The 18,152-nt window shown below is 40.6% G+C and overlaps 1 protein-coding gene across 1 annotated transcript; it reads right to left on the bottom strand.

The window, feature by feature from the left end:
* Positions 1–797: 797 nt before the first annotated feature.
* Positions 798–16,244, bottom strand: HIGD1C (HIG1 hypoxia inducible domain family member 1C). The gene is made up of 3 exons (XM_044227151.1): positions 16,013–16,244; positions 11,753–11,887; positions 798–862 (listed from the first exon to the last, which is right to left on the bottom strand). The coding sequence occupies exons 1-3, from the start codon at positions 16,191–16,193 to the stop codon at positions 798–800; spliced, it is 381 nt and encodes a 126-aa protein (XP_044083086.1). The 5' UTR covers positions 16,194–16,244.
* Between the last annotated feature and the right edge of the window lie 1,908 nt (positions 16,245–18,152).

Below are 18,152 nucleotides of genomic sequence, written 5' to 3'. Positions count from 1 at the left end.
ACAACAGTTGGGACTTCAACAAAGTCTAGTTAATTTTTTAGAACCATGGGCAGTTATGAGGAGTTTGACAGATAGTTAACGTTTAATGTCTGCTTTGGTTTCTGTGTCTTCTAGTGTCAGACCAGATTAGCAATAGCATTAGACTAACTCCTTTCACCCCTGTAATTGCCATCTGGGGGAAAGGGATTTTTTTTTTTTTTTTTTAGCAATTTACCTTTGTGCTCCTATAAAATGTTTCAAGAAGTATAAAAATGAATACATAGATATATTTAAATGTTAAACAATTATGTTTGTGGCAAAATAGTCATGTTTTTAGATTAGAGTAAGGTACACAGTGGTAAACCAAATTTAAATAACAACATGACCATTCTTCTCTTATAACTGTTTGCTGTTCTTGAAAAGAATTTATGAAAGCTCTAATTACTTTGCCCTACACAGAGAGAATAAAGTGATGAATAGAGTATTACATTTAATATGGACATAGATAATTTTTCTGTAGCCACTATTATAAATCCTAATTTTCATATTGGTTTGGCACAGTATAGATTATTTTCTGCCACTAACTAGAAAGTAAAAATTCTATAAGTCAGAAAATCCTCTCCTAGGTTCTGAAAGACAACAAGGATTTTTTGAGTTGACTGTGATTTTTGATTTGGAAATCAACTTCGTAAACAATTGAGACTTACTATACAAGGGTATGAGAATCCTGTCTCATTCTTCTGCAGTATAATTTGCTACATATTGAGAATTCTTCATAATGAATAGTTTTCAGAAGCCTTCTTATCTTAGATGTAGCTTCATTTTTTGGACACACTGAAGAACCGAGGTCTGATGTAATCTTTATACATAGAATAGAGAACACCTAGAAACAAAAAAATATATATCAATACAGTATCTGTGGAAAATGAAGGCTGAATTTCTTCCACTTGTATTTTTCCAAAACTGTCCCTCAACTTAGAAACAAACAAATGCCTTCCATCTTATTAACTTTTGGCTTGGATCATATAAATGGCTCCAGACAAACCAGCCAATCCCAAAAAGTTAGACCCCTTTGAAATCCATATAAATCTCAATCCAAATTTATAATATGTCACTATGCCACCCTAGAATTTGAATTTTAAAATATTGGTGCAAAAGTAAGGAGAGTGGGGAGATTTGGCTAGATAATAACATAGAAATAATAGACATCTCAACCTAGCACACCTCTCTTCAGGGCCTCCTTGTGTTTAGTGTCTTGAGGGAAAAGAAGGTAAAGGGACAGAATCCTTGCTTTTAGAGGTTGGCAGTCTAGTGGGTGAATTAGGTAGGAGTTTAGGCTGAGAGGTCTTCCAGACAAAGGTCTCCCAGAAGTTTAGGCTGAGAGGTCTTCCAGACAGAGGTCTTCCAGAAGGGTAAGTAGTCAAGGGAAATAGCCTGAGGGGTAGACTTGTTTCATTGTGTTGCAGGAATGTCAGCAAGTGTTTGTATCCACAGCAAGTTAAGGAGTCTGCTCACCTCCTTCTCCATCCACATCAGTTATCAAGACACCAGCTATCTAGTACATTGTCTAACCTAAATCCTTTACTTCCTTTCCTTCTGCCTTTTTTTTTTCCCTGACTCTGTCTGTTTGTGTCTTCAGGGAGCGCACAGAGAAAAACAGATGGGTGAGGTTGTTCTCGGGGCACCCTGTAGCTGGCTGAGGCAGCTGTCTGCACAGTTTCCTAACGCAATAGTAGTAGAACCATCACAGATGTATAAAATCCAAGGCAAAAACATGTTTACTGGATGCACTGTGGTATCTATGGAGACATTCTCAGATGCAGAGGGAACTGCAGAACTAATTTCCCTGTGCTTATTAGACACAGGTAAGGCTTACCTCTTGCCTGCCTCTTAAATGTTGGTATTTCCTGGAGTTCTGATCTCAACTCTTTTCTCACCTCATTCACACCTGTGAATGTGTCACTGGTAAGCAAGTTAGAACTCTCTTTTTAATGTGAGACCCATATATTCATTACACCATATGTCAAATTTCCACATACATAGGTAGGTGGCTGCCACACTTTTAAATTATACATAAATAAGTTGAGCATGCCCCTCAAAGTGTTCATTTCTTTATAAACAATATAAATGTACTATGGCTAGTCTATATATGAGTAAAGCTTTTTTGTTTTTAAGATAAAAATATTTTCGGGGCGCCTGGGTGGCTCAGTGGGTTAAGCCACTGTCTTCAGCTCAGGTCATGATCCCAGGGTCCTGGGATCGAGTCCCGCATTGGGCTCTCTGCTCAGCAGGGAGCCTGCTTCCTCCTCTCTCTCTCTCTGCCTGCCTCTCTGCCTACTTGTGATCTCTCTCTGTCAAATAAATAAATAAATTCTTTAAAAAAAAAAAGATAAAAATATTTTCTTCCGGGGCGCCTGGGTGGCTCAGCAATTTAAAGCCTCCGCCTTCGGCCCCGCATAAGGCTCTCTGCTCAGCAGGGAGCCTGCTTCCTCCTCTCTCTGCCTGCCTTCTGCCTACTTGTGATCTCTGTCTGTCAAATAAATAAAATCTTAAAAAAAAAATTTTTTTTCTTTCCGCATACCCATGGATCTCCTTATACATTTCCTAAAGTAAGAGTACTCTAATTTGGAGACATCTGCCATAGGCATCTCAGTCAGTATAATATAAAATTAAGAGTTCAGGCCCCAGAGTCAATAAGCCAGGCGATTGTTAGCAAGAATTTTTTTCTCTCTAAGGCAGAATTTTTTTCTCTCCATTTCCTTATCTGGAAAGGGGATTATTAGTAAATAAAGACTTTGGTCTTTGTTCGGAGTTCCTGCAATAGAGTTTCTAAAATGCTTGGAAGTTCACAGATAGAGAGGGGTGCCGGGGTGGCTCAGTTGGCTGAGCATCTGCATTTGGCTCAGGTCATGATCCCAGAGTGCTGGGATCAAGCCCTGCATCGGGCTCCCTGCTCAGCGGGAAGCCTGCTTCTCCCTCTCCCTCTGCCTGCTAATTCCCCTGCTTGTGTGTGCACGCTCTCTCTTTCTCTCACTCTCTCTTTCTGTCAAATAAATAAAATCTTTAAAAAATTTTTTTCAGATAGAGGAGTATCTTTGTTACTCATGGGCCCCTTGGATTATATCTGAATTTATGTTAATGGGATGACCCACGGTGGCCTCTCAGGATCCTACTTCAGGATGTGGCTAGTCATGCCAGAAGACCAACCATAGGATTAGAGGGTTCTTAGCCCTCCAGGGAGGGGAGTAGGGCTAGAGATTGAGTTCTGTCATGGAGCCAGTGATTCAGTCAATCATGCCTACATACTGAAGCCACAATAAAAACTCTGGATGCTGAAGCTCAGTAGAGTTTCTCCGGTGGTGGACACATGGATGTGCTGGAAGGTTGACATGCCCTGATTCCATAGGGAAAGGGTAGAAAGCTTTGAGTCTGGGACCCTCCCAGACCTTACTCTACACGTCTCAATTTGCCTGGTCTTGATTTAGATACTTCATAATAAAACTTTAGTCAGTATAGAGCTTTCCTGAGTTCTTAGGTTGTTTTAGTGAAATATCAAACCTGAGGGAGTTTTGGGAACCCCTGAATTCACAGCCAGTTAGTTAGAAGTTGCAGATGGCCTGGGCACTCCCTAGAGGCTGGTCTCTGCAGTAACAGCAGTCTCTGGGAAGCTAAGGCGTTCTGTGGGCAGTTGGCAGCGGTACAGGAGCGTGCTAGGGTGCACCCGGTGGTGTGAAGGAGTTGCTTATTAAGATTAAATCCCTGTGGTATACACCTAACAACACTGCGTGTTAACTATACTGGAACGAAAATAAAAGCTTAATGAAGTTTACCTACAAAAAAATATTGAGATAGTGATATAGAAAGCAGAATGGTTGCACAGCATAAACACTCATTAATATTAGCAATTACTGTTTTGTCCAATATGCACTTATCCTCCCACCAAACCTGTTCTTCTTCATTCTTTATACTAGTGAAGGCACACCTTTATCTGGCTGCCCAAACCAGAAGCCTGGGAATCATCCTTGACTTCCTCCTTCCTTTCTTCCTTCCTCCTTCCTTCCTTCTCCCAATCACTTAGTTGCTGAGTCCTGAATGTTTCTAGAATCCACCTCCTCTCCATTTTTACTATTCCTGCTTTAGTTCAGACCTAGTTCGTCATCTAATTGACTTCTTCTCTGCCTTTGTTCTCACCCCTGCTTTACAAATCCTCTGTAATCATTTTCCTTTTCCTCATAGTGAAATAGAATACGCATGGAAAATGGTAGACACAATCTAAATGACCCGATTAACAGACAGTTGCAGAGGCAATTACCTGGAATTTCAGTTCAAGAAATAGAATATGGGAAGCATCCTGGGAGCTCCCCAGCTTTCCCTCTCTGACCATACCTCCTCCTTTCCATAAATAACCACTGTTCTGTCTTTTCTTAGGGTGACCCTCTGTTCAAACGGTTTCACATTGCCTGCGTTTGGGCAGGCGTCTTTCTCAGCTGCTATCCTGACTACTATACTCCCCTGTTTAAAACTTCCACTGACTTGTGTCCTCTAGTTAATGCCTCAGCTTGTAGACATTGATCAGGGATTTGTTTTCTATCAGTTTTGCTGGGCTGTAATCGCTTTTTTGCAGGGACAGAATTTCTGTCCCTGCATATTTCTGGGTTAGCTTGGCTCGTAAGAGACATTTTGCTTGAAGTTTGAAGGGAAAAGCCGAAGCTGCAGCTGCTGTGTTCTTCTTACACTTGGAAGGCTTGGTGCAGGGAGCCAGGTGCTGCTACATCTTGTGCCTGTTGCTGTTCACCTGCTGGCTCACCTTGACATTGTTGGACAACAGTCAGACCCACAGATCCTCCAGCAACTTCTGGATCTCCTCCTCTTAGCTTCTTCCACTCCTAGGCCAGTGGATGAACTCCATGATTGAGGGTCCAGCTTCTCCTACAGGTCACACCATGATCAAAGCTGGAGTCAGTAAGAGACTGACCCAAGTTTCTCTTTGTGGGTTCCAGCTCTTCCTTGAAGATCGCAGTTAATTTTTCCTTCCCAACTGCTGCCTTGTTAACTTTAGGCCCCAGCCTTAGGAACATAAGCACTAGTCCAATATGGACTGTTTAATCAGCTCTCAAAATTGGTTAGGGTCGGGGCGCCTGGGTGGCTCAGTGCATTAAGCCTCCCCCTTCGGCTCAGGTCATGATGTCGCGGTCCCGGGGATTGAGCCCCGCATCGGGCTCTCTGCTCAGCAGGGAGCCTGCTTTCTCCTGCCTGCCTCTCTGCCTACTTGTGATCTCTGTCAAATAAATAAAATCTTTTAAAAAAATGGTTAGGGTCATATTTCTATTAAAAAATCCCTTTTTATATATCACTACTGGTAGTTTTGCTTCTCTGATCCTGACTGGTACAGATTTTGGTACAGAAGCTTCCAGAGGAGCATAGCCATGAGGGTAGGTTCTCTGAATTGGTTCTGGGTCATCTGGAATTGGTTCTGGGTCATCTGGAATTGGTTCTGTGATCTGATTTAGATTTAAAGATATTAATGGCCTTTTTTTTTTTCCAGGAGTAAAGAGGATGCTAGCAGTCTAAGGCACGCAATAGTAAAACATCTTTTTAGATTGTCACCTATAGAAAACCTTAATCAGGTATCTATAGAAAACGGGCTTTGGGTGATCAGGTATTTACTATATGAGAACATTTAGTGGAGATAAGAAAAATAATTAGGCGGGCGCCTGGGTGGCTCAGTGGGTTAAGCCGCTGCCTTCGGCTTGGGTCATGATCTCAGGGTCCTGGGATCGAGTCCCGCATCGGGCTCTCTGCTCAGCAGGGGGCCTGCTTCCCTTCCCCTCTCTCTGCCTGCCTCTCTGCCTACTGTGATCTCTCTGTCAAATAAATAAATAAAAAATCTTTAAAAAAATAATAATAATTAGGCTGGTTTCTTCTAAGTGTGCTGGAGAACTTGGGAACACAAAATGAGGGACTCAGGGCTTTCAATTCCTTAATCCAGGTGCTTTGAGGGACCTGAAAGCCTTATGACTTTCCAGAAAGAAACTAAGCTCCTGTAGCAATGAGGTTGATATTTTTGAAAAACATACACAGGAACTAATCCTGTTGGTGACTAATCATAACAATAATAAAATTCCCAACCTCACAGAATCTCTTATGTCAAAGTTAGGGCATTGCTTTGGGAAGAGTAGGATTAGGAAAATTGAAAATTAGGATAATTTTCAATTAATAGGATAGGATAATTAATTCAATTAATAGGATAATTAGGATATGGGGTGCCTGGGTGGCTCAGTGGATTAAGCCGCTGCCTTCGGCTCGGGTCATGATCTCAGTCCTGGGATCAAGCTCCGCGTCGGGCTCTTTGCTCAGCAGGGAGCCTGCTTCTCTCTCTCTGCCTGACTCTCTGCCTGCTTGTGATCTCTCTCTGTCAAATAAATAAATAAAATCTAAAAAAAAAAAATAGGATAATTAGGATAAATAGGAAAATTGAAAATTAGGATGGGACCTATGGGCAGGTTTCTGTGAAATAGGGTCCTTGAACCCCTGTATCTGACTGAGACTCCTTTGCACTCCTTCCTGTGAATGACTAAAACTTGGACTGAAAGTTAATCTCCACTAAATGAAGTTGAAATGCAGAGCTTTCTTGGTTTACCTCCAGGGTACAGCAGGGATTCTGCATTGGCAGTCATTCTTCCTTAAGGGGGCAGTTTTGTTCCCCAGGGAAATTTGGCAATGTCTGTAGGCATTTTGGGTTGTCACATTCGAGGTTGGTGCATGCTGTTTGCCTGATAGTTGCTGGGGATGCTGCTAAACATCCTGTAATGCACAAGATAGCCCCCCACAACAAAGAATATTCAGTCAAAATGTCAGTAGTGCTGAGATTAAGAAACTCCACCATTAAGGAAGGTATCCAAAGGCTTAGGGAGATTGGAATGTTAAAGTGGACTTCTCCTCCCTCACCCCCTAAATATATCTATTTCCTTCACCAAGGCTATGCGAAATACACTTGTGAAGGGAGTCTCTGTCATCCTTGGAGAGTTCTGTGGTGACTGTCTTCTGTAAGCCAGAAATGACAGTGGGAATTGCTAGGCTCCCTGAATTCAGTGGAGATGATGGGATCCTGAGTGGCAGGGTCACGTGGCATCATTTAACCGACAGAGACAAGCAGAGCATGATGTACTATAATGGGCAGCAAAGACGAAACGGTAATAAGCATAGTCTAGGCCACAAAGCTCTTTGGCATTGGCTAACTGATTATGGTATCCCTAGACATAAGAGTGGTGGGCAGTGCATACACAGAAAATCTCCAAGTTTGGTGAGTAGAAGTCTCACTTAAATAATCATTGTAGACAGCCATGGCCCCCGACCAATTCTCAGACTGAATCACTTTATGGACCCAGAGTCCCTTGAATAAAGGAGAGGTCAGATCTCCTTAAGAAAAGACCCTGTTATACAGCCAAAAATATAAAATCTTTTTTAAAAAAAATTTTATTTATTTATTTGAGAGAGAGACAGTGAGAGAGAGCATGAGCGAGGAGAAGGTCAGAGAGAGAAGCAGACTCCCCATGGAGCTGGGACCCCGATGCGGGACTCGATCCCAGGAATCCAGGGTCATGACCTGAACCGAAGGCAGTTGTCCAGCCAACTGAGCCACCCAGGCATCCCTACAGCCAAAAATATAAATACTGTAAATACTCCATTTAGCCTTTCCTAAAGGGATCCATGACCGTTCACCAAGGTGTCTGTGCACGAGGAAGGGCAAATAATCACATTTGTGGGAGATTATTAAGTATTGGCTTTGAATTGATACTGATGCTTTGAGAATTAGGGTGCTCTACCAGCCAAGCTAGAGGTTTCTGGAGGTCAGGTGGTCAGTTGACCTGGTGGGACCCTGAATTATTTCCCCAATTCTGGAGTGTGTAATTGGAATGGACAAATCCAGCAAATGTCAGAATCCTCACATCGGTTCCCTGACCTGTGGTGTAAAAGCTGTTACGGTCGGGAAAGCCAACCATAAGCCATTCTACTTGCCTCTACCTACCAACAGAGTAAACCAAAGCAAAACTGCATTCCATCGTAAACCAAAGCAAAACTGCATTCCTAGATGGATTATAGAGATTAGCACCATCATGAAGGACTTTAAAGATCCTAGAGTGGTGATTCCTACCACACAGGCATTCAGTATGCCTCTTTTGCCAGAAGACAGGTGGATCTTGGACAAAGATAATGGATTTCTATAAACTTGATCACTCTGACTGCAGCTGCCGTTCTGCTAGAGTGTATTGGTACAAACATATTTACTATTTGGTTTTCAGCTAGTAATCTGGTTGTTTTTTTCCTGTATACCTTTTAGTAACTATCAGAAGCAGTGTGCATTCACTCAGTTGGGCCAAGAGTATACTTTCACTATTCTGTCTCAAGACTGCCTGAAGTCTCCAGCCTATGCCATAATCTAGTCTGCAGGGACCTTGACCATCCCTCCATTCCACAGGATATCATGCTAGTCCATTACATGGATCTGATCTATCAAGGGGAAATTAGGTTACTGCTACAGAATACAAATAGGATAAGGAGGTGTGTGTCTGGAATGCATTTCTTCTGGGGCGTTTTTTAGTACTCCCATGTCCCGTGATTAAAGACAATGGAAAGCAATACCCAATATTAGCAGGATGGCTAATGGCCTTCACTTAGGAATGAAGGTATGGGTCACCATAACCTTGTCAAATAACCTTGAATAGCCAAGGTGCTTACTGAAGGCAAAGGGAGTATAAAATGGCTAGAACATGTTTATAACACCAGGCATGACCATCCGACCAGTTATAGAAACAAAGTCTGACAGCTATGAATATTTCTTCCTTATTTTGATTTGAATACATTTGTGTATACATTAACGATTTTTTTATTTGCCACTTCCATTTATCTACCACCTAATGGAAAAAGTGCTAATGACAATTATCCTTATATTTCAGGATTTAGCTTTAGGATCTCAAAGGGAAATGGGACTCTGCTCAAAGACAAATCCACACCACTCAAAGATGGAGAAAGGGATTTTGTGTCCCCTTTTGGGAGAGAATTAGCATGTTTTGGTTATACATTGAATGGTTGATTTTGCCACTGTCTTTATTTCAAAGTTAAGTGTATTAAAAGAGGTGTATATGGATGCCAGGTTGACAAGAGGTAGACAAGGGTGAATTTGTATTGTGTCAGCTTAGCTAAACTGTAACTACATTTTCCAGATTTCATTTCTTTTTATTCTGTGAGTTACTGCAGAAGGGACATTTTGCATACGATTTAGAAGGCAGAAGTGAAGCAACAGCCAAATACATTTTATGCTCGGAAGGCACTGTTGCAGCATATCTTTGGTTATCTTCTGGTCCCCTTCGTTGGCATGGGGCAACAACTAGGGAGTACAGCTACTGTGGCTTCTGCTGAATTTCCTCCTTCACCTTTTCTGACTCCTTGGCCAGGTCCCTGTTTAGTAGCTCCCAGATGAAGGGCATCATCTTGTCCTCTGTCACTGCCGTCATCGAATTTAGAGGCTTAGAGATGGTGAGAAATCCACAAGGGTTCCAAACAGTTCATCATGTGTGTTCCCAGCTCATCCTTGCAAGTTCTAGATTTTTTTGCTTCTCTCACTTTACATCTTCTTTATCATTCTGTGTGCTTGCCCTGCCCACTTTGGGCCCCAGCTGCTGATACATATGCAAGAGCCTCACAATCACGTAATGCCAAATGCCTATAATAAATGTCTCCTTCTATATTACAACTGGTAGCTCTGCTTCTCTCCTCAAACCCTGACTGACTCACTTACCACACCAAGCTACGTCCAGTCCTAGTAAGGTGCCATGCTCCTGTGCCTTTGTTTTGACCTCTGTCTCAAATCCTGGTCTCCTCTCTGCCTACCTAATTCCTCCATGTGCTTGGCTCCTATAGTTTACATCCTGAAAGACGCCTCCACGGAACTCTCCACACTAGTTCAAGGCTCCCCTCTGTCTTATGCTTCCAGAGCAACCTGTGCTATCTGTCATGATATCCATGATTTTATACCGCTATCTTCTGTTCTTGGTCATTCTCCGTAAGGAGCCTGACCACTCTGAGAGTGGGGACTGAGTCTTATTTTTGTATCTCTAGACTGGTACAGGGCCTTGCACATAGCAAGTGCTCAGTAGCTATTTGCTAATAGCTAAATGATGAAAATGAGCACTATAATTCTGTAGTGAAGTTTCTCGTATTTTGTTCAACACCTGCATATCACAGCTCATGGTAATAAGATGTAACCATGTAACCCCCTACATGCAAAGCCCCACACCCATCATTCCATAATCCTAGACCCATTCTTAGACTGACTCTACTCTGCACAGCATGAAGGAGAACTAGGAACATGGTGGCTTATTCTCGTTAATGTAAATGAAAAGAAAGTTAGATAATTTAGGTCCCAAAGTGGACTTCTTGAGAGAACTATCTGGTTTAGCCATTGATGTAACTGGAATTAACCAGATAATTTTACACCCGTTCTTTGGATGCGACTGTGTTTAGTATTGCTTAATTTATAGACTAATTTAAAAAGGTTTACCCATTGCTCAGACTGGGAATAAAAAGAGAACAGATGTTGAGGCTTGTGGGCTCTAAAAATGTATTCTTCCCAGTTAAACTAAATTAATAATTATACCTGCTGTTCATGTAGCCTGGGAACTATGACTTAGGTGAGTGATAAAGGCTGGAGTCTAGAACCACTGCTTTAGTTGGGTTACCTAGGGTATAAACTATTCACTGCTCCTTTCACTATACAAGATAACAGAACCCATAATCTGGTTCTCTACCTTTTTAAAATTAAGCTCCCTACCTTTTAAAAATTTTTTAGGTATAATTGTCCTACCTTATATTAGTTGCAGGTGTACAACAATGATTCATTATTTGCATATAATGTAGTGATCACCATAGCAAGTCGATTAACCATCTGTAACCATGCATAGTTACAGAATTGTTTTCTTGTGATGAGAACTTCAAAGATCTACTCTCTTAGCAACTTTCAGATATACCAAACGGTATTATTAACTATAGTCACCATGCTGTATGTTACATTCCCACATACGTTATTTTTTATTTTTATTTATTTCTTATTTTTTAAAAAGGTTTTATTTATTTGGGAGTGAAAGAGAAGGAGAACAAATGGGGGGGATGGAGTAGAGGGAAAGAGCAAGGGGAGAGGGAGAAGCAGGCTCCCGCTGAGCAGGGAGTCCCATGCAGGGCTCGATTCCAGGATCCTGAGATTATGACCTGAGCCAAAGGCAGACACTTAACTGACTGAGCCACCAACCAGGCACCCCTATTTTTTTATTTTTTAAAGGATTTTATTTATTTATTTGAGAGAGAGAGCATATTCAAGGGCAGGGAGGGGGTAAGCGACAAGCAGACACCCCACTGAGTGAGGAGCCCAGTGTGGGGCTGGAGCCCAATGAGGGGCTTGATCCCATGACCCTGAGATCTTGACCTGAGTCGAAATCAAGAGTCAGGACGCTCAACAGATTGAGCCACTTGGGTTTCCCAGGACTTACCTGTTTTATAACTGGAAGTTTATACCTTCTGTCTACTGTTTTTTTTTCTTTCAGTGCTTAAAATACCAAGAGACTAAAGCCTCTTATGGGGAATCAACTTCAAGTGAGGTTCACTGTCTTTCTTACCCTTCTTCCTCCATTATATCACCTTGACCCAACATTCATTTTCTAAAATAAATTAAAATATTCTCAAAGACAGCTGAATATAAGACAGAAATTAAGCAGGTTACCTAGAGTCACAGCTCCTACAACAAATCCTTGGGCAGCAACTCTCATGTGAATAAGATGAATGGACATTTTCTGATCTTTTCTGTACTTTAACTTGTAAAGACCATAGGACACCACAGTCATAAAGCCTGCTATTCCTGTAAATTAAAAAAATGAGGTTATGTGAATAGTAGGCTAGAATCCTCAAGATTTAGAGAGCTGAATAGAAGAGTGTCTAAAGGGTCGGTACTTGGAAGATAAGCAGGCCAGATACCAAAGGATACATAAGAGGAACGATGCTGGATAAAAAAATAGACCCTTAACACTAATGGATTCAATATTTTCAGTTTTGACTCTTCCCAGAAAAACCTGAATCCTGTAGTGTAGTAATTTCTAATGTTCCTGAGGCATAATTTCCTGTTGTGCATGGCTTTTATTTGGGACAAGTCACTGAGCCAGTGAGCAAACCAACCAAAACTCCCAGCATGCATGTCTTTCGAATGTTTGGCTTTACTCCTCTCTGCTCCTTATCAAATAAGGAGGAAATCTAGTGGTAACAATTTTGATCTTCTGTAAAATGAGATACTTAAATTTTAATGAGATGAAAGGTATGAATATTTGCATAAGAAGTATGTAGCTGCAGAAAGATCTGTGACTCTAGAAAACTCCAGAAGCACACAAGTATTTCCGTATTCCCTGCAAATATCACAGGGTGAGGATACTGCTGTGACAACCAAGATCCTATATAATTGACTCTAAGACAGAAAACTGATCAACTGAATAGGAAAGATTCCAGAAGGAGATTTAAAACACGGTGAGAACTTAATTCATGACAAATCAAAATAACCAAATAACCAGTAAGGGAATAGTTATTTAATAAATACTATTGGTACAATTTTTTTAGTATGGAGAACTGATTTGAATGTGTATCTCACAGCAGATCCTACAAAGAAATTCTGCATGAGTTAGAATTGAATGTAAAAAAACAAAACAAAAATATCAATAAAAACTAGAGGAAAACAGAATAGCATATTTATAACATCTGAAAGAAGGTAAAGTAGACTTTAGAGAAAATGGGGAGGACAAAATGCCATATTTTGACAGAGGACTAGAGAAGACTTTGCATAATAAAAGTATGGGTCTATTTTTTGGGTTCCCTCTTCTATCATGTTGATCTGTGTATTTATCCCTCCAGCAACACCACCCTGTCTTGATTAGGTAGCTATCTAGTACGCCTCAATATCAGGTACAGTGATTTCACCCATGTTATCCTTTAAAAAAATTTTTTTAACATTGTTTTAGCCATTCTAGGACTTCTGCCTTCACATATAAATTTTATTTTTAAAATTTTTTAAAAATATTTTATTCGTTTATTTAACAGGGAGAGACCACAAGTAGGCAGAGAGACAGGCAGAGGGAGGGGGAGAAGCAGGCTCCCCGTGGAGCAGAGAGCCCAATGTGGGGCTCAATCCCTGGACCCCGGGATCATGACCTGAGCCGAAGGCAGAGGCTCAACCCACTGAGTCACCCAGGCGCCCCCACATATAAATTTTAGAGTAAGCTTGTCTTACCTACAAGAAACCTTGCTGGGATTTTGATAGGTATTACACAAAACCTGTAGGTCAGTTTGGGGAGAACTGACACACATTCTTTGTATTTATATTCTTCTTTACTATATATTTAGTCTTGCAATCCATGGACACAATACTGCATGTAGTCTTCACATTTATTTAGATCCTTTCTGATTTTTTTCATTAACATTTTGTAATTTTCAGCATGCAGATTATGTACATGTTTTGTTAAGCATGTATCTAAGCTTTGGAGTGATTTCATTTTCATTTTCTTTGGAGTGATTATGAATAGTGTAATGTTTTTATTTCAGTTTCCATATGTTTGTTGTTAATATATAGCATGCAATTGGTATTTATGTAGGATAGCAAGTTTTGATTAGTTGTGTTGGCACACGTGTGTCTCTACGGGTGGGTGAGGATATATTCTTTCAGAATCCATTTAATAGATGGAAGTAAGAGAATAATTGCATTTACATGTATATTTTATAGGCTGATTTGCAAATGAAATAAAAATTAAAATGACAAACAAAAACAGCAAAATACAGGAATAGATACATTGACAAACAGGTACCATGCTGAAAGCTCTGTAAGTTTAGCCCCATCTTAAGAGCGCTGACAATATATAATAAGTGGTATTAAACTGAACGTGTGGGGGGGTGGGAGGTTGGGGTACCAGGTGGTGGGTATTATAGAGGGCACAGCTTGCATGGAGCACTGGGTGTGTTGAAAAAATAATGAATACTGTTTTTCTGAAAATAAATAAATTGGAAAAAAAATCAAGAGAGTAGAATAAATAATGAACAATTAAAAAAAAAAAACAAAACTGAACGTGCTTCCTGCTCTGGAAATTCATATTCCAGGGAAATAAGCAAGAGAAACATCAAGAAGTTGACACAAAGCTACACTATGTATGAGGAAAAACTGGACAACAGCAAAACTGAATAACAGCAAACTGAAATGACCCAAACAAAGGGACGACTGCCATAGCTATGAAAAAAATTTTAAGTATAGGCAGTGCTAATACACAGAAATGTACACACGAATATGTTAAGTGAAAGGAGCAAAAACAAATGATCAACACAGAGCTTCAGTATATATGTAATGTATGCACAGACCTTAACAGTGATCATAAGACAGTTTTAAACAGTACAAATAGATTGTAATGATGGAAGTTGTTTAATAAATAAAAATGTTTTGTAAATTCTCTGCGCAGGACACTATCCTGTAGCAAGAAATACATAGTAGATATTATTAAAATAACCATAGCTAAACTAATCATCAATATATATTCAAATTTTATCATTTATTTATCTAGCAAAAACTTGATTCTCTTCCCTTATCAAATCAAGGCTCTGTTCTTAGTTAAATTGGTTTTGTTTCCTTCGGAGATGAAAGTCAGAACATTTACTGTTTTCCATATAGTGTCTCTGTAGTTTGTATATAATTGAATTTAGCTGGAAACACTTTTATCTTTCTACTTTAATCACCCTAAATGTCTCTGGAAAAATAATTTAATTTATGATAGGCACAGTGATTAATGTCTCTTCATGATAGTGATCTGTTCAAGTGGCACCTAGTTCTATGAATTGTTTTTCTAGTTAAAAATGCTAGAAAGATGAGTTAATCACTCTAATATTATTTGCTTCCATTTTTTATGGATGCTATTATCAAGTTTTAATCAAATTAAATTCTAAACAACATTATAATAAAGTAAAATTTTGATTCTTTTTGATATGCAAATAATGACATGAAGTTGCTAGATTTGCAGTGACAAGGAAAACCTAACAACATACCTATTGGGAAGGTTTTAAGGAATTAATCACTTACGTCAGTGTAACTTACATAATGTAAGTCTTATTTAAATAAATTATTTTAATAGTTTCCAGACCAAATGAACACCAGGAAAGAGTCAAGGCTGCAGAATATAATAATGCTTAGATTAGCTTAAGCATCCAAAAGAAGAAACAGAAAGCTTAGGTTTGAAAACGTAATATTGGTGCTTAGAATTTTTTTTTTAAGTCTGGATACATACAGTATTATTCTAAATGTAAACATACTAAGTCTGTGTTGGGGAAGGATAAAGAAGCTAAGACCAGGTCTAATTATAATAACACTTCTTTAATCTAGAGTTTACTTAACCATCAACCTCAACATCTGGAACACATCAGGAAACCAGCACAAAGGGCCGTTGAACTTGAACATCACAAAGTTCATGCTCTCAAGTGTACAGACAGGTAGGTAGCCTAGGCTTTCATTCAGAGCCTCCTTACTCTGAATTGACTCACAGTTCTTTTAAACTTGTGTATCTAGCTTCTGATGCCACAGAATACTAGAGGCAGAAGTTTTTGATTGTACTTAATATTATATGGAAGAAACAGAAAAATCTGTAAACAATTGGGTATTAGAACTTAAAGGTTGGAGTTAGAGGACAAAGACCCCTATACATCTCGGTCACTAAGACTTTCAATATAATAAGCTGATGCTGCTGATGATCTCGAGTCATCACAGAAGTATTAAAGCTCATTCAGTGTGGTCCAGTTAGAGTGGCTAGGAATTAGTAATTTGAGATAGACCTCTAATGAATGGGAGTTAAAGAAATAAAATGACCTGAAAAACTTTAAGTGATAGAAAACATTTCATTCCTCAATGATACTGGATAATGCATTGTTATTACAAACAGTTCTCTAGTATCCAGTCAAGGCTTGTACTTACCTACGGGGACAAAAGGGGAGTCCCTAGATTTCCTGATCAGTCGGGAGAGTTGGCCTTCTTCCTCATCTGCTGACCACTGGTTATCTGCAGACATTTTTCTCTCTAGTACAGGAGGGGATAAATATGGTTGCTGAAAATCATTAAAAATCCATTTATCCTCTCCCAGTATATTGTTGATCATGTGTTCATCTGCCTTCAATTTGCTTGATCCATGCCTGTCTGCTCAATTGAAATAAACATCATGTTTCCTTCACCCTTTTCATTATGGAATCATTTCATTTTGTTTGGGGTAAGGGGTAAAAGTAATGAGAGGTGATGATAATCAGATTCCATGAATATGGAATAAAGACAGATCATAAATGGGTTATTCAGTCTCTTTTCACTGCTCAGCATTTGAGATCATTGGGAACCTCAATCATTGGGACCTCTTCCACAAACAGTAAGAGAATACTTTTACAAAATACCATTTTAAAGAACAATGGCAGTGCCAACATAGGCAAATTACCTCCAAATTTACAGATGATGGGAGAGTGATCACTGCAATTCTTCAGAATGTGCAGAGCATTATAAAGTCATTGAGATATTTACCAAGCACCTACCACATGCTATGCTAGACAATGGAAATAATCTTCCTTGTCTACACAGGAATGAGGGAAACTTGCAAGAGCAACTATAATCACAATCACCATGGTTAGCAAGCACCTCAGTCCGTTATCCGTGCAACCCACCATTTTCACCTAAAAACTCAAATACGGTAACTTCATCCTATGAATCAGCTTTCATCAGAAATTGTAACCTGGTAAGTGGCATAAGAACCATACCTTTGGGAAACCACACCACCTGCTGTGTCCTGGTGTTCCTTCACAGGAAGCTGTAGATCAGAAGAGGCTTTGTAAGGCCAGGACACGTATATGTTCAGTTTCCCACTAATTGACAATAGGAAAGCCCAGAAACAACGCTGTCCAACCCCAGGGGGGGTGTGGCCAGCTGGTATTGGCCGAGGTTTCCACATCCCTTGCTTGGAAACTCACTAGTGACGGCACCTGGACCACAAACACTAGATTTTTTTTTTTTTTTAAGATTTTTATTATTTATTTATTTGACAGAGAGAGATCACAAGCAGGCAGAGAGGCAGGCAGAGAGAGAGGAGGAAGCAGGCTCCCTGCTGAGCAGAGAGCCTGATGTGGGGCTCGATCCCAGGACCCTGAGATTATGACCCGAGCGAAGGAAGCGGCTTAACCCACTGAGCCACCCAGGTGCCCCTAGATTTTCAAATTAAGGAAACAGTAAGTCTTTGAAGAACTTCTTTTCCTTTTACTCTGCCTTCACAGGGAGCTCCCAACTTCCCTCTGTGGCTCTGAGTCTCACTACCTGACTCCAGGACCCCAAATCAAGAGCAAAGTGGGCCCAATGTTACAACACTGGGCTTGGGTGGCAGTGGGCATTATTAGCCATCTGAGACCAAGAGTCTGGTCTTTAAGGAATATGCACTTGCAAGAGAGGCACCCACTGGGTGGGTCTCGGGCCTGTCTGGGGTCACCTGGAGGCCAGGCCCTCACATCTGTGACCGCTAGAGAGCCTCGAAGCTGCACAAGTGCCCACCTGTGAAGGATGTGATGTCACTACGCCCTTGGCCAATCTGAGGGCCGGGCAGGTAGGCGGGCACAGGAAGGTGCTGAGTGAGCTGCTGCCTTGCGTCTGCGCCTGCGCCTGCGCCGGAAGCACGAGCCTGGGAAGGGCTGGTGGTGGACGCTGCTTTGGCGTCTGCTGTACCCCGAACCTTCCAGCGTTTGAGGCCTCGGGGAAGTCCTGGTTCACCGCCTCTTTCTGACTGCAGCTGCAAAGATGAGCGCAGAGGACCAGGTAGCGTTCATGGTTTTTTCCTTATAACTTTAATTCTTTAAGTAAGTTCAAATTTACAGAGAAGCTCCCAGAATACGACACAGAACCTCACGTTCGACACCCAGGTTCCCTTGTGTTAACACTGAGCCACATTCGATTTATCATTTTTCCAAAGAAAAATTTCTCCCCTTCTTCCTGAGAACCATGTGAGAGCAAGTCGCTTGCTGATTCACCCTACCCCCTAAAAACTTCTGTAGGCATTTGGGGCATTCTTTTCTGTAGCCATAGTACCATGGTC

The sequence above is a fragment of the Neovison vison genome, chromosome 12 (genome assembly GCF_020171115.1).
Source record: "Neovison vison isolate M4711 chromosome 12, ASM_NN_V1, whole genome shotgun sequence".
Classification (NCBI taxonomy): domain Eukaryota; kingdom Metazoa; phylum Chordata; class Mammalia; order Carnivora; family Mustelidae; genus Neogale; species Neogale vison.
Note: the sequence above shows the minus strand (reverse complement) of the source record. Positions and strands in the feature narration are given on the sequence as shown.

Bases quoted from the DNA above. Each gene is read 5' to 3' on its own strand.
- HIGD1C (XM_044227151.1), bottom strand. From the start codon at position 16,193: ATGATCAACAATATACTGGGAGAGGATAAATGGATTTTTAATGATTTT. The intron at 11,888-16,012 runs GTAAGTACAAGC...TTTAATTTACAG, and splicing joins CTCCCCTTTTGTCCCCGTAG to GAATAGCAGGCTTTATGACT. The intron at 863-11,752 runs GTAACCTGCTTA...TTTTGTTTCTAG, and splicing joins TGTAGGAGCTGTGACTCTAG to GTGTTCTCTATTCTATGTAT.